The sequence below is a fragment of the Meriones unguiculatus genome, chromosome 10 (assembly GCF_030254825.1).
Source record: "Meriones unguiculatus strain TT.TT164.6M chromosome 10, Bangor_MerUng_6.1, whole genome shotgun sequence".
In the NCBI taxonomy this organism is placed as follows: domain Eukaryota; kingdom Metazoa; phylum Chordata; class Mammalia; order Rodentia; family Muridae; genus Meriones; species Meriones unguiculatus.
The window spans coordinates 95561577-95574843 of record NC_083358.1 but is presented as its reverse complement, the minus strand read 5'-3'; the positions used below and the strand labels follow the sequence as shown (position 1 = coordinate 95574843).

Sequence of the window (13267 nt, the reverse complement as noted above, 5' to 3'; positions counted from 1 at the left end):
GTCTGTAGCTAAAGATTCCTCCCTGGTCCTGAAGAACACAACAACTAAGCAGAGGAGATGTCTACAAATGCATGCTGTTTTTCCATAGTTAACATCCTGCAACCTTAGATGCCACTCTAGACCCTAAAGCTTACCATTCTATCTTTATTCTCACCACCTTTGACTCTCAACAGCAGCTAATGCCTGTTTGTTCACATGTGGCAGGCAACTGTCTGAAGGAACAGAATTCCAGCACCTTCAGATTCTGAGGACTGGGCAGACCCAAGAGAATTTGAAGGCCAGTCAATTGAATGAGCCATGATCTATCTGTTTAAATTTATGTTTATCCACCTCTAGGTGCCAAGCATACAATTTATACACTTATTGTCATACATTTTCACATTTTAGGAATAATTATAACCTTGTTTTCCACCCACTGTCTCATGCTTCCACTCCCATCATGCCTTGCTGAATGAAAATCTCTATGCTGGTAGTTTTTGTTCATTATTGGAGTTTTCATTCAACCTCCTTCAAATTCTTTGCAACTCATTGGTAGTCTTGGTATACTATTAAAACCAAGTATCCCTGATGATAAGCTCTGGTGGTCCCTGATGATAACAACAACTGTTTTTCATCTGTCCTTGACCTAGAAAGAGTCCCCAGTTCATATTTTACTTCTGAAATACTGTTTTAGTACAAAAGTGTCCAAGACGTTAAAAAAGGGAATCTTACTCTTAAAGAAATGCATTTTGTTTCCCATGTGGTTTTGATTCTAACAATATAAGGGACCACAGCGTGTTGATTCTTGCTTGCACTGGAAAATACAAGATATAATCTTGTCTTCCCTGCCTCTGTACCAGGGCAGTCAGCTTCACTATGTTGATGACTTTAGCATCACCTCACCTAGGGAGTCCCTAGCTTCAGTAAGACCAGTTTTACATTTTCTTTTGTTTCAATGCTAAAGACTGCTTGAAGACTGACAACCAATGACAGTTTACAAATCACTTCTGGGCCAAAGGCTTTCAAACGCCTTTAGAACCTACTTGCACATTGGTGCTCCTCAGAAAAATAACGGAATAAAAAGTGACCAATGTCACTTTGTAACTGTGGGCATAATTTTTGGATACAGTTATTTTTTTCCATTCAAGATGGGCAGGGGTTTCTCTTACCTTCCTCGCACCTTTATGTCTGAGATCGCATAAAAGTAACGTGCCAAATGTAGTTCATCCACAAACATTTCCCCAACGGCGGGCCTCAACAGCCTGATTCTCAGGTCCGTGACTGTGAAGAAATCTCTGAGCTTCTTGGTTGTGTCCAGCTGTCCGTAGAGGGAAGCCATATTTCGTAGTCGAGGTCCAGCAAAGAACGCGAACCTGTCTTTGATCTCGAAGTGGATTATTTTGCTATTTGTGGAGTAGCCAGTGGAGTACTCCTCTGTGCAGATGATTTCTAAGACGGTGTGCTGGGATAAATCCCTCACGGATTTCGGGTCCATGTGGAATGCGTCTAGGCAGTCTGTGGCATAATACTGATAGGGCTGCCATGTTCGTCCGTAATCGAGAGATTTCTCCAGGATCATTTGGTCTGGACGACCGGATTCGAAAGTCATAACTATGTTGTCTGTGAGCTCAATGGTTTTGCTCCAGGACAGAGTGATGTTAACTTGGAGAGGTTTGGGGTACTCCTTCCAAGTAGCAGACTGCCAAAAAGTGGAGGGATGTCTTCCTTCAAAATCAAACATCAGCTCCGGAGGGTGTGCCAGCTCAGGGGTACTCGCATCACACTCATTATTGCACATGTAAGGGTTACCCTAGGGAAGAAAAAGAGAGGAGCGTTCATTAAAGGCTGGTTCAACACAGCCTCACCTTATAGCTGATTGCTGATAAGCGAGGGCAGAAAGCAGCAATCAGAAAATCACTAAACATTGCCCAACTGGGTTCTCTTCAATAACAGCCTGTGGGACGCTGGAGAGACCACTCAGTGGTTAAGAACACCGGCTCGCTCTTTCAGAAGACCCAGGTTCAATTCCTGGCACCTACCTGGCAGCCCACAACTCTCTGTAACTCTAGTTTAGAGTCATCAAGATGCCTTCTTCTGACCTCCACAGCCTCAGACATACAAAACCCTCATACACATCATGCATTAAAAATCAAAAACAAAAACAAACAAACAAACAAAAAAACATCTTGCAAAATTAATATGGTAATTTTCTTGTGTTTCCTTTGGCTTCAAAGTATGAGAACAGTTTATTTATTGCATGTATGTTAGACCCATAATGTGATCACAGAAACACACAACTCAGAACTTTCTAAGAGCTCAAGCCTTCTACTTCCTCCTAGGAAAGTTTTACAGTGAACCACGGAGGGCACAGGGCATGCCTTCCTGACTTGACTGACATTCCTTAGAACATGGTTCTTTTTCATTATTTTTTCATATTAAAATATAATTACATAATTTCTTTTTCTTTCTTCCATCTCTTCTTCCCAGCTTAAAAAAAGAAGTGTGTGTGTCTGTGTGTGTATTTCTAAATACACAAATACAATCTGCTCTGTACATAATGTTACTTGTATATATGTTTTCAGGGCTGATTGTTTAGTATTGGATAATTAATTGGTATGCTCTTCCCTAGGGAAGACTATGTCTCTCCCTCTCAGGATTCCTTAGTTGCCTGTAACTCTTTGTCTAAGGTTGAGGCCTCCTGAGCTTCTGCCTTCCACTCTGCATGTCTACTGATGTCATGCTTTTTCAGGTTTTATTTGGCATCATTTTCTATATAGCCAAGGATACCCTCATTAACATTCAGCTTCCTTTTGGCTTTGCCCCCAGTCCATCATACTTAACCAGGTCCCTGCTTCATAAAATCTGGTTTTAAAACGTTTACTTTATTCACCACAAATCATTAAAATGTGGAACACTGCAGGCTCTGGGGCTTGGTCCAAACATCTGGCATCCTAATAGCTAGATATGAGACCAGTGCTCGGGAAGGTCTTGGGCTGAGGATGCGTTCCAAGTAATGGGGCACAGAAGCCCACTATAGTTAAGCCTCAGTATCCTTGAGGGATTGGTTCCAGGTCCTCCAAGGGTACCCAAATCTGCCTAATCTAAAATGGCATAGCATTTGCATAGTCCCTTCACATACTTTAAATCATCTGGAGATGATTTAAATGTAAATGTTATGTAAATAGTTACTACACTGCATTCTTTTGGGAACATTGACAAGGAATGACTATAGAGCATGAATGCCATCAAGGAGCACGGGAGCAGGAGGGCAGAAGGAGGACCTGTGAACAGCAGGAGGCTGCAGCACGGAGTGCCTTCGTGTTGTTTAGTCTACCAAATTAACTCAGGGCTCTACATGGGGCAATGACACATTTGCTGCTGGTGACTTTCTGCACCCCCACCTCTCCCATGGCTTCACTCTGTGCTCCTAGACTGCAGATGTGGAGTCCTTAGGCTGTGGAGGACCTGCTCTACGCCAGGAAGAAGTGGCTGAACCAAACCAGACACTTGTAGGTTTGTTATTTTGTGCCTGCCCATAGGCAGCTCTCCGCGGATGTTAATTATTATTCTCCTTACAAATACTACTTCCCTTACAGCCCACTCAAACAAGAAGCTGAAAATAAACCTCCCGTCAAGACACAAGTTGTAACACTGTTTCTGCTATACTCAAGGCCTCTCCTCAGCTCCGCCAGTAGAGAATGACTCAGTAGTTCTTAAAACTTTCTCTAAAAAGAAAGGCAAATAACAACATAAAAAGTCCACTACTCAGGTATAGGAAACAGTTTCATATATACATACATATGTATATATAAATAGATATATATGCATATATATACATATGTGTGTGTGTATAAGAAACAGTTTCATGTATATATGTATATATATATCTATATATATCCCTATATATTCTTAGCCTATGAAGAATTTATTTATAATTTTGCACAATAAGAAATTAACAACAATGACTCACAATTAAACAGAACAATGTATTGTAATAAAAACTATGTGAATGAGGTCACTTTCAAAGTGTTTTTATGTATTCTTCCTTCTTAGGCAGATATGGACTGTACAGTGTCTTTGTGATGTAACTGGGTGGTATGGGTGGATGTTCTGGATATAGCGCTAGCCTAGCAGGATATGAATCCTGTGATGCTGGGGATCACTGCTCTGGGGACTAAGACTGCTCCTCAGTGACTAGTCAGCAGGCAGTACTCACAGTGTGCACACAAAGATAAAGCACGGTTCATGTCCACAGAGGTTGGGCGGAGTCAAACGGTGAGAGATTTCGACGTGTTACTTAACGATGGTGCACAATGTAAAGCTTAAACCAATTATTTCTAGGTTTCTTCATCTTAACATTTTGGGCTGCACTAGACCACGAGTAGCTGACAGTATGGAAAACTAAACTGTGCACAGGAGGAATTACTATATTCCCCACATCATGTTCTAGGCGTTTACGGGCACATCGTCCTCAGTCTTTCTCTTGGACTTACATTTAGAATTCTGTTCTTATTCTTTTCATGAGTCGTGAGCTTTTGATCATATCATCTGTTGGATGCGTGAGATGGATCTTGAGCAATTAATTTACACTGTAGACATAGACACTCAGTTACCTGCTGACTCTTGTGAAATACAAGATGGGTACTGAAGAATTGCTCTGTCCTCCCTAGAGGCAGCTTGCTCCTACCTAGTCAGCCAATACTTTCTCCCCCTTCCCCATTAAAGCAATTGAATCCGAACGTTGGCAACAGGTTTGAGAGACTCAGGTATAATTGAGATGAGACAGGAGAAAGGAGAGAAGGGATGTTATGTGAGGAACAGAACTGTTTTAAAAATATACTCAAGAAATCAGTGATAATGGAAATGTTGCTGTACTTTTCTCTCAAATTTCAATTCCCTATTCCTGATCCCAGCGTCTGCGGGTGCTATGTATAGCCATCCCCTTCAAAATGAGCTGGGGCGTGGATGGAGGTGGGGGTAGGGGCGGGTAACTTTCTGTTCCAGGTGGAATAAATCACCAAATTTATTATTATTTAAACTCTCTTAAGCATACCGGAGAGCCAAGTGCAAAGCTCTGCAAACTGGCAAAGCCTTTTTATGGAGGGCTATAAATATTGTGGAATCTGTCAGGATTTATAAATTCCAAATAGATGTAAAATGCACATTTTTCCGGAAGGGGTCAGATTCACACAGATCATGCCTTCATCTGAGATTTACTTTTAAAATACGGTCACTTCAAAACCTGTCAGCATGCAGCCATCTGCATAACCTCTAACTTGGATGCTACCACCTTCCTCCTGACTGGAGCACTGTCACCCCTGGCCAGGAATATGGGGACAAAGCAACTCGGCTTCGTTGGATACACTAAAGAGAGTTACCGCACATTGTTTTAACTCTTGGTGGAAGATGGTCTTTATTCACCTTCAGCTTTCGTGTGCGAAGATTCTCAGATGGGAAAATGACGTTGGGACCAACAGAAGTGGAGGCACATCAGGCTGAGCCTGGGCATACATAACAATGAAAGCCATTGTTGAAGAAATCTGTCTAAGAGGCATTCAACCATTCATGGAATAAAAGGGAACGTCAACACCTCCCCTCCCTCCACCCAGTTTGCACTTAGGCGTTTTACATATCCTAGGCAATCTGGGTCATCCTTCCCTTAGAGAAGAGGGAATCAAGCATAGAAGTGTTGGGAAGCTTTCCAAAGTCACTTAAAGTGTGTAAGAAGCAGCCAGCACAAACCGCTGATGTCTTCTATGCTCAGACCAGTGGAGGCTCCTGTCCTACAACCTTGCCCTAGGAGCAGTGCTGATGTGTTTTAAGAAAATGGCTAAGATCCAATGAGTTGTTTTTATTTTTTATTTTTTTTAATTATTTTGAAAAGCAGCTTACGTTAGCCCTGAAGAACATCATGAGCATCTGAGTTGCCTTGAAATAAGAACCTTGCTTAGCTTCAGAAGTTATGCCTACTTTCACTCGCTTGAGCCTCTCTTAAGCCTCTCTTCTGTTTGTAACCTATAGAACCAGTGCCCTGGGCAGCACTCTTTAGGATCCTCTTGTTTGTGTCATTCTTAGAACTGTAAACATGTGAGTGCTGGAGGGCAGCTCATGCCTCTACTTCAGTACAAAGGTGTGGCCACAGAAAACCCAGGTTTGTGATTTGTCTTTTGGGGAGAGGTACCCTTCCCCTTGCCCTCAGCAGAACTATCCAAGCTCTGTGTGAAGGCCGATAAAACATAGTCTCTCACAGCTTTACACAGATTCAGTGTTTCAGGTACCTGAAATAGGAGAGAAAAGCTTCATATATTCAACAATTTATATTGCTCGCCCACTCTATGACTATTAAAAGGGGCTTGACTCCTAAGATAGAGCAGTGAACGAATTCCAGTCCTTGCTGGTGGTGCTTCCATTCCAGGTGGAGGGGGATGCACTAGGCAAATAAGCACACAGTGCTCCATAATGCTATGTGATGACAGGTGCTTTGGGAAAATAAAGCCAGCCGAGGGGAGGTGGCCTTGGAAGCAAGACGCTTATTGTAATTTTATACTTTGAGGTCAGAGAAGGTCTCACTGATAACATGACATTTGAGCAGATTAAGAACAATTTGTAATTTACACAGGGGATCATCAGAGGAGGTGACCAGAATGACAGGTTTGTCCTTCATCTGACTCAGCTCTTAGGGGTATTTTCAGCAGCACGGCAATTTATTGCAATCGATGGGTAAACAAATCATTTGAAATGAGAATCTACACCAAGTGACTGCTGATAACCCCCCCCCCAAAAAAAATCAATTCACTGTTTCCCTTATTTCATGGCGCTCAGGCTCTTGTAGGAGATTGGTGATTTGATAGCCATTAACATAATTTACCAAAAGACAGTGACACTGGGAAAAAATCAGCAGAGGATGAAATAAAGGGAGCTAGAAGAGTATTTCATTCCTGTCCTGTCTGTATATAGGTGAGAGAGAAAGAAAACAAAGAAAGCTAAAAGAATCAAAAATCTTACCATTCCCGAAGAGCTGAAGGAAAGATTATATGCTAAAATATTTAATGTAAATATTTCACGTAGATGTGCTCTGTAATACTGTTGTTACAGAGAATTATCAGTAGGAAAACAATTCTTGTTAAAGGGATTAGGTTAATTAAATTTTAGACTACTCCAACTCCACCCTAATCCCTTCTAATAACACCAAGAATGAAATTTATATAAGAAAATGCAACTTTTTCCTACTTATGAAAACAAAGAGCGTTTCTTGCTATTAAATCTCATAGATGCAGGCATCAGAATTGTGAGTAGTTGCTCCATGGCCCGGCAGGCAGACTTAAGTTAGTTCTTCGATCCTTTGTCTATGGGAAAGTAGAAAGCATGTATGACTGTGTAGATAGTATTTACACCACTACGAGATGTCTAAATAATTAAACTGATATTACTATTAAATAGTTTTATAACAATTAGAACATCACATGTGATGCTTGTTTTTTTTTTTCATTGAAAAATATTTATATTTTACCTCTGGAAGAATTAAAATTACTTATTAATTAGCAATGTGTTGTCACAGGGTAATGTTAGTCTTTCTTAATAAGCTTTCAGAATTCAAAGAATAAGTACAATTGAGTTCTCTGTTTCAGTGGATGGAGGCCTTTTTCTTGTACCAATTGGTAGTTTGAAAGACCATCCTCTCACCTGAGCTCCTCAAGGCCTTTCAGAATTAAAAAGAAATCCTATGTGTCCCGTGTTGCTGTATAATATGAAGTACTATCAGTTCAAGCTTGTTTTTCAGAGATTTACCTATTATCAAACGGTAGGGAATTACAGTTGGAAATGGAAAGAAGAGTCAGAGCACATAAATATTTGTTGGTTGATGTTACTGTAAGTTACATGCCAGAGAGCAGTGGTAGGCGGCTGTGTGAAACGTTGGGGTTCACACTCAAACCCATCTGAGAAAGCACAGAGAGCAACTGGCATTCGTGTGTGGCTAATTGTTGTGGATCAGTGAAAGATGAAGACTACAAAGGCAGGAAGCAGCACTGTGGGATGGCCCTCCCACCCTGTTGCTGCCTTGTTTCAGAAATACACATCACTAGGGATTTGCCATTAGAAGGCCTTTAAAGGGATTCCAGAGCTGGCAGATCCAGGCAGGAACCATGATCCTAACTATAACTGCTAGGCTGAGGGACCATCTTGGGCAGAGGACATCCTTCCTACTTTCACTGTCCCCCTGGGAACCCTCCAAACTCCCATTTTCATAGAGGGTGGCGATCGATCTACATCTTTATATGAGAGTGGGATTAGAAGGCTGGGTCTTAACTTGGGGTATATTTATGGGACAGTATAGCTTGTTATACTGTTGTTGAGTCTTCCCACATGAGATCTGCAATACCTTTGGGACAAAAATCATCTATATATTTGTAAGTGCATGAATCTCAGTTTTTAGTTTGAAAAATATAGGACTGTGAGAACAGTAGGAGACAAAAGGGTTTGTTTTTATAATTTTATTTGTTAAGAAAGGGCCTTACCATGTAGCACAGGCTGCCCTGGAAATCTCTTATGTAGCTTAGGCTGGCCTCAAACTCATGGTCCTTCTGCCTCAGCCTCCCAATTCCTGGTTTTTATAACGTTGGAGTTAAAAAGTGATTGCTCTATTTTCTATGGAAACCCTCTGCTTGCCGTGGAGTTTTTTTCTGATTGAAGTTACAGCTTGTTTCAATCTGTTCTCTGACAGTCCTAACACCTTGTGGACATTTTCACTCAAAAAAAAAAAAAAAAAAAAAAAAGAAGTCAGGATAACTTAACCTTTCCACAGTGAGAACACTGGAAGCCATATCACAGATTGTGGGCCATAATAGACACCTGCACAAATCCCTGCAGAAGATTATGTTCCGGACTTTCATGGTAGCGAAGGGCACAAGGGTCAAGAAGACACATTTCTGCAAAGGAGCCAAATGTGCTCTCCCCTCACAAGCCACGTGTTCTACACCAATGCCTCCGGTGTTCTGGGGAAGAGGTAAACATTAACAAAACCAAGCCAAACAGAAAAGGGGTGTCTACAAATAAACACTATAATAAGGCCACATGATGCATGTGGTTGGGAAATAGCTTTCTGAAAAACTTACTGTCTTAAAAGTACACAAGTCTTGGATGAAATGTTTTGCTGTATACATAACCAGAACAGAGATAGAAAACAATAATCCCTCAAAGCTGAAGAGGGAGGTGGACATTTAAGTTAAAGCAGTTTGAGGGACAGGAGGTGTGGGAATGCATCATGGAGCAGCACTGAGGGCATTGTGAGAGGCAGCTTCAGGTGACAACTCTGGTGTGATACTCAAAACCATAGTCCTTCCTTTCTCACATGACCAAAAAGGTCCAAGTCCACCTGAAGCACATTTTCTGGAGGCCACTTGGTGTGAGGGAATTTGGGAGTACCAATACTATCCTTTGCTGAAGGGCTCACTGGATCCTAAGAAGAGGGAAGCAATTCCTTCCTAATGTATGGACTTCCAAAAGGATGGACTTCAAGAGTCTGAAGATCACCACACTTGTCATGTATTTCAATCTCTTCCAAACCCATTCCTTGCTTTTTGGAAACGGATAAAATAAGGACAATTGCTTTTAAAAAGGGATTGTGTTTATCCTATATTATATGTCTAATATCTACTTCTAAGTGAGTATATACCCTGTGCGTCTTTCTGCTTCTGGGATACCTCACTCAGGATGATCTTTTCCAGTTCCCATCATTTGCCTGCAAATTTCATGATTTCCTCGTTTTTTTGTCCCTCAGTAATATTCCATTCATAGTAAAATCTGTACACCTAAGGAAGTTAATCAAGAAGGAGGACTCTGGCTAAGATGCTCAATCTCCGTTCAGAAAGGCAGAGAGGATGGACATCGGAAGAGGGAGAATACAGGCAACAGGACAGGAGCCTACCACAGAGGGCCTCTGAAAGGCTCTACCCTGGAGGGTATCGAGGCAGATGCTGAGACTCATAGCCAAACTTTGGGCAGAGTGCAGGGATTCTTATGAAAGAAGGGGGAGATAGTAAGACCTGGAGAGGACAGGAGCTCCACAAGGACAGCAACAGATCCAAAAAGTCTGGGCACAGGGGTCTTTTCTGAAACTGATACTCCAGCCAAGCATCACTTATAGAGAAGGCCTGAAATCCCTGCACAGAAGTAGCCTATGGCAGTTCAGTAATGAAGTGGCCTCCATAGTAATGGGGACAGGGACTATCTCGGACAGGAACCAGGAACGGACTGGCCTGTTCTTTGATCACCTCCCCCTCAGGGGGGAGCAGCCTGCCAGACCTCAGAAGAAGACAATGCAGCCAGTCCTGATGAGACCTGATAGACTAGGATCAGAGGGAAGGAAAGGAGGACCTCAGGACCTCCCTTATCAGTGGACCGGGAGAGGGACAAGGGTGGGGAAGAGGAAGGGTGGGATTGGGAGGGGAGGAGGGAGGTATAGGGGGGATACAAAGTGAATAAACTGTCATTAATAAAAATAAAAATAAAAAAATAAATGAAAAAAGGGATTGTGAAGAACATGAGAATAAGAATATGGCAAGAAAGGGGAGGGGAGAGGTGACACGAGCAGCAAGACCTATTAACACTTGCAGAAACAGCACTGTGTCCCTGCAGGTAAATAAAGGTATGGATACTACAGCACAGCTCTCAAGAGTGTTTGTATCACCTCCGGACAGACAATTAAGCACAGTTTTACATAACAATGGCCACTTCATCCAGTAACAGAAAAATTAATTTCAAACACTCTCGGGGGAAAAAAATGGTATTTTAATCCCTGGGACAGTTTGGAGGTTTGTGCTAAGACCTACCCGACAACAGTATGGAAGAAGGAGGACTCTGAGGCCCTGTAACAGCATGCTCCTTTGCAGCATGCTTTGTCCCCTGTTGCTTTATCCAGATTTTGAAATTGTGAGTTTATCTTTCCCAACCTCACAGCACTAGTCAGAAACACACACACACACACACACACACACACACACACACAAATAAAAAACAAAAACATAAAACAAAACTGCTGCATTTGATCTTTGACAATCCTGGTAGTTCTCCATAGAAGAAGGCAGGGAACCTCCAGCCCAGCCATGACTTGACTGGCCCTTTGACTCCCCATTCTCTGGGGTTTATCATCATGACAATGGGACTTGATGCCATATCATAATATCAATTCCTACACCCTATGCCCAGGATCTCTGATTTTGTTTGTCTCTGAGGACAGGCATTGGCATCTTTAAGACAGATATTAGAGAAACCTATTTATTCAAACACCTTTATTTCTATCACTTTATAAAGAAGAGAGTGTCTCTTTGATCTTCAGCTTTCAAGGAATCCTTAAAGAGCCCAAAGTAGTTGTTCATCACATGCATGTCTTTTGCCCACTCACTCATTCATTTGATAGTTATATGTTTGTATGTGTCAAACACTGTGCTCCAAACCAATAAAGAAACAAGGTCCCTATTTCTACTAGGAATGCAGTTTAGTTGGAAAGACAGACTCTAAAAAATAAATAACTATACAATTGTAAATGAAACTAATAACATCAAAAGAGGATAATACAGTTTCATGGAGGAAAATAGGTTCAAGGTTACTTGAACAAGATGGGATAGGAAGAGTTCTTTTAGAGTAGGTGTTCTGAACCCTCCTAATGCTGCAGCCCTTTTAATATAGTTCCTCATTTTGTGGTGACCCCCCCAAGCATAAAACTATTTTTGTTGTTATTTTGTAACTAATTTTGCTACTGTTATGAATCATAATGTAAAAATCTGATAATTCAGAGTATCTGATATATGATTCCCAAAGGAGTCATGACAAACATACAGGTTGAAAACTGCTGTTTTAGAGGCTTACTTTTAACCCAAAACTTAAAAGAACAAACTTCAGAGAGAGACCTTTGTAGACAAAGGATAGCAAATGCCAGGCTGGGCTTGGATGGAACATGGCCATCTGTAGCAACCAACCTGAAATGACTGTTGTAATCAGATATTTGGTGGTGATTTTTTTTTACTGAGCTATGAAATACTAGATTTGAAGTTGTAAGGTGATCAGGATGTCTAAATTCAGAAATGCTGGATTTGATACTCTCATTGGACAGATGAAAGAGTTAAGCTTACATATTGATTACTGTGTGTCCAACACTATTCTATATGCTTACTCACATTAACACATTGGGATCTTCATAACAGTAATCACAGGTAGGTGCTTTGTTTATCTTGTTTTGTAGATACTGAAACTGAAGCACATTCATTCAGATAGCTCGGTAGGAATCACATAGCTACTAAGCCTCAGTCATTTTATAACCCGAACAGTCAATAAAGTCACACATGCTCAGCTGCTGTGTTGTGTGCTGTAGTCTCTGTCACTGTCTGTCTCTCTCTCCCTCCATTTTCATGATCCTGGGTCAACATGAGTGTGGACCATAAGGGCAGAGGTGGTCAATGCATGAGACATTAGTTTAAGAGGGTCTTTAAAACTGAGGATGGATAAGAATGCTGGAAGTGAAAGGATTGGGATGATGACTGCGTTCCAGTAAAAACAAAACAAAACAAAAACAAAAACAAAAACAAAAACAAAAAAAAAAAAACCCACCAATGCTTCTTAGGTTCAAAGATACTATTTACCTCTTCCTGGAAAAGCATCCTGTAAACAAATGCATATAGCTCATTCTTTAACTTTTAAGTAGACTTGAGTGGAGCAATTCTAGATTACACAAGACGTTAAAATAAAAATTAAAAAAAGGTAAAATTTAATTTTAAAACAATTACTTTTTCTTTGGTATTGGGAGAGGATACTTTCTAGCAGACTACTAATGTGTAATGAGTAAAATTATGGTAAAGGGTCAGTCAAAGAGAAAGAAAAAGTCTTAAAAGGTAAACTGTCTGCAAATATATCTTGTTTTATTAGTTTATTTAAAGCTATCAGGAATGGAACAATCTTCTCTCAAAAGAAAAATTCTAAAAAGAATCCGCATTATCATTTAAAGTGAACTTACAGCAAGGTTGTAAGTTTATGTCTCTAGTTCTTATTTCCCAGACGAATTTCAGGCACATCTACTCAACTACCTATTTGAATATTATCGAAATGATGATTTCACTCATATGAATCCCAAACACAACACGTTGAAAAGTTAACTTTCAAGAGAAAAGAAAAGTTAACTTTCCTCTGTTCTTTTTTCTTCTTTCTGGAAATTGGGTAAATGTTGTGGCTCCAGTTTGAAATATTCACCAAAGGCTCATGTGTTTGAACATGATGACTTTTGGTAGGTTGTGGGACA

The 13267-nt window shown here is 40.8% G+C and overlaps 1 protein-coding gene across 9 annotated transcripts in view; it reads right to left on the bottom strand.

Moving 5' to 3' along the window:
- The window catches only part of Ntng1 (netrin G1), a 346569-nt gene that overhangs the window by 155891 nt on the left and 177411 nt on the right, over nucleotides 1-13267 (bottom strand). For all 9 annotated transcript variants that reach the window (XM_060392866.1, XM_060392869.1, XM_060392871.1 and 6 more), the window contains exon 3: nucleotides 1149-1789. In XM_060392866.1, the coding sequence (XP_060248849.1) occupies nucleotides 1149-1789 (641 nt within the window). The remainder of the gene's footprint in view (nucleotides 1-1148; nucleotides 1790-13267) is intronic.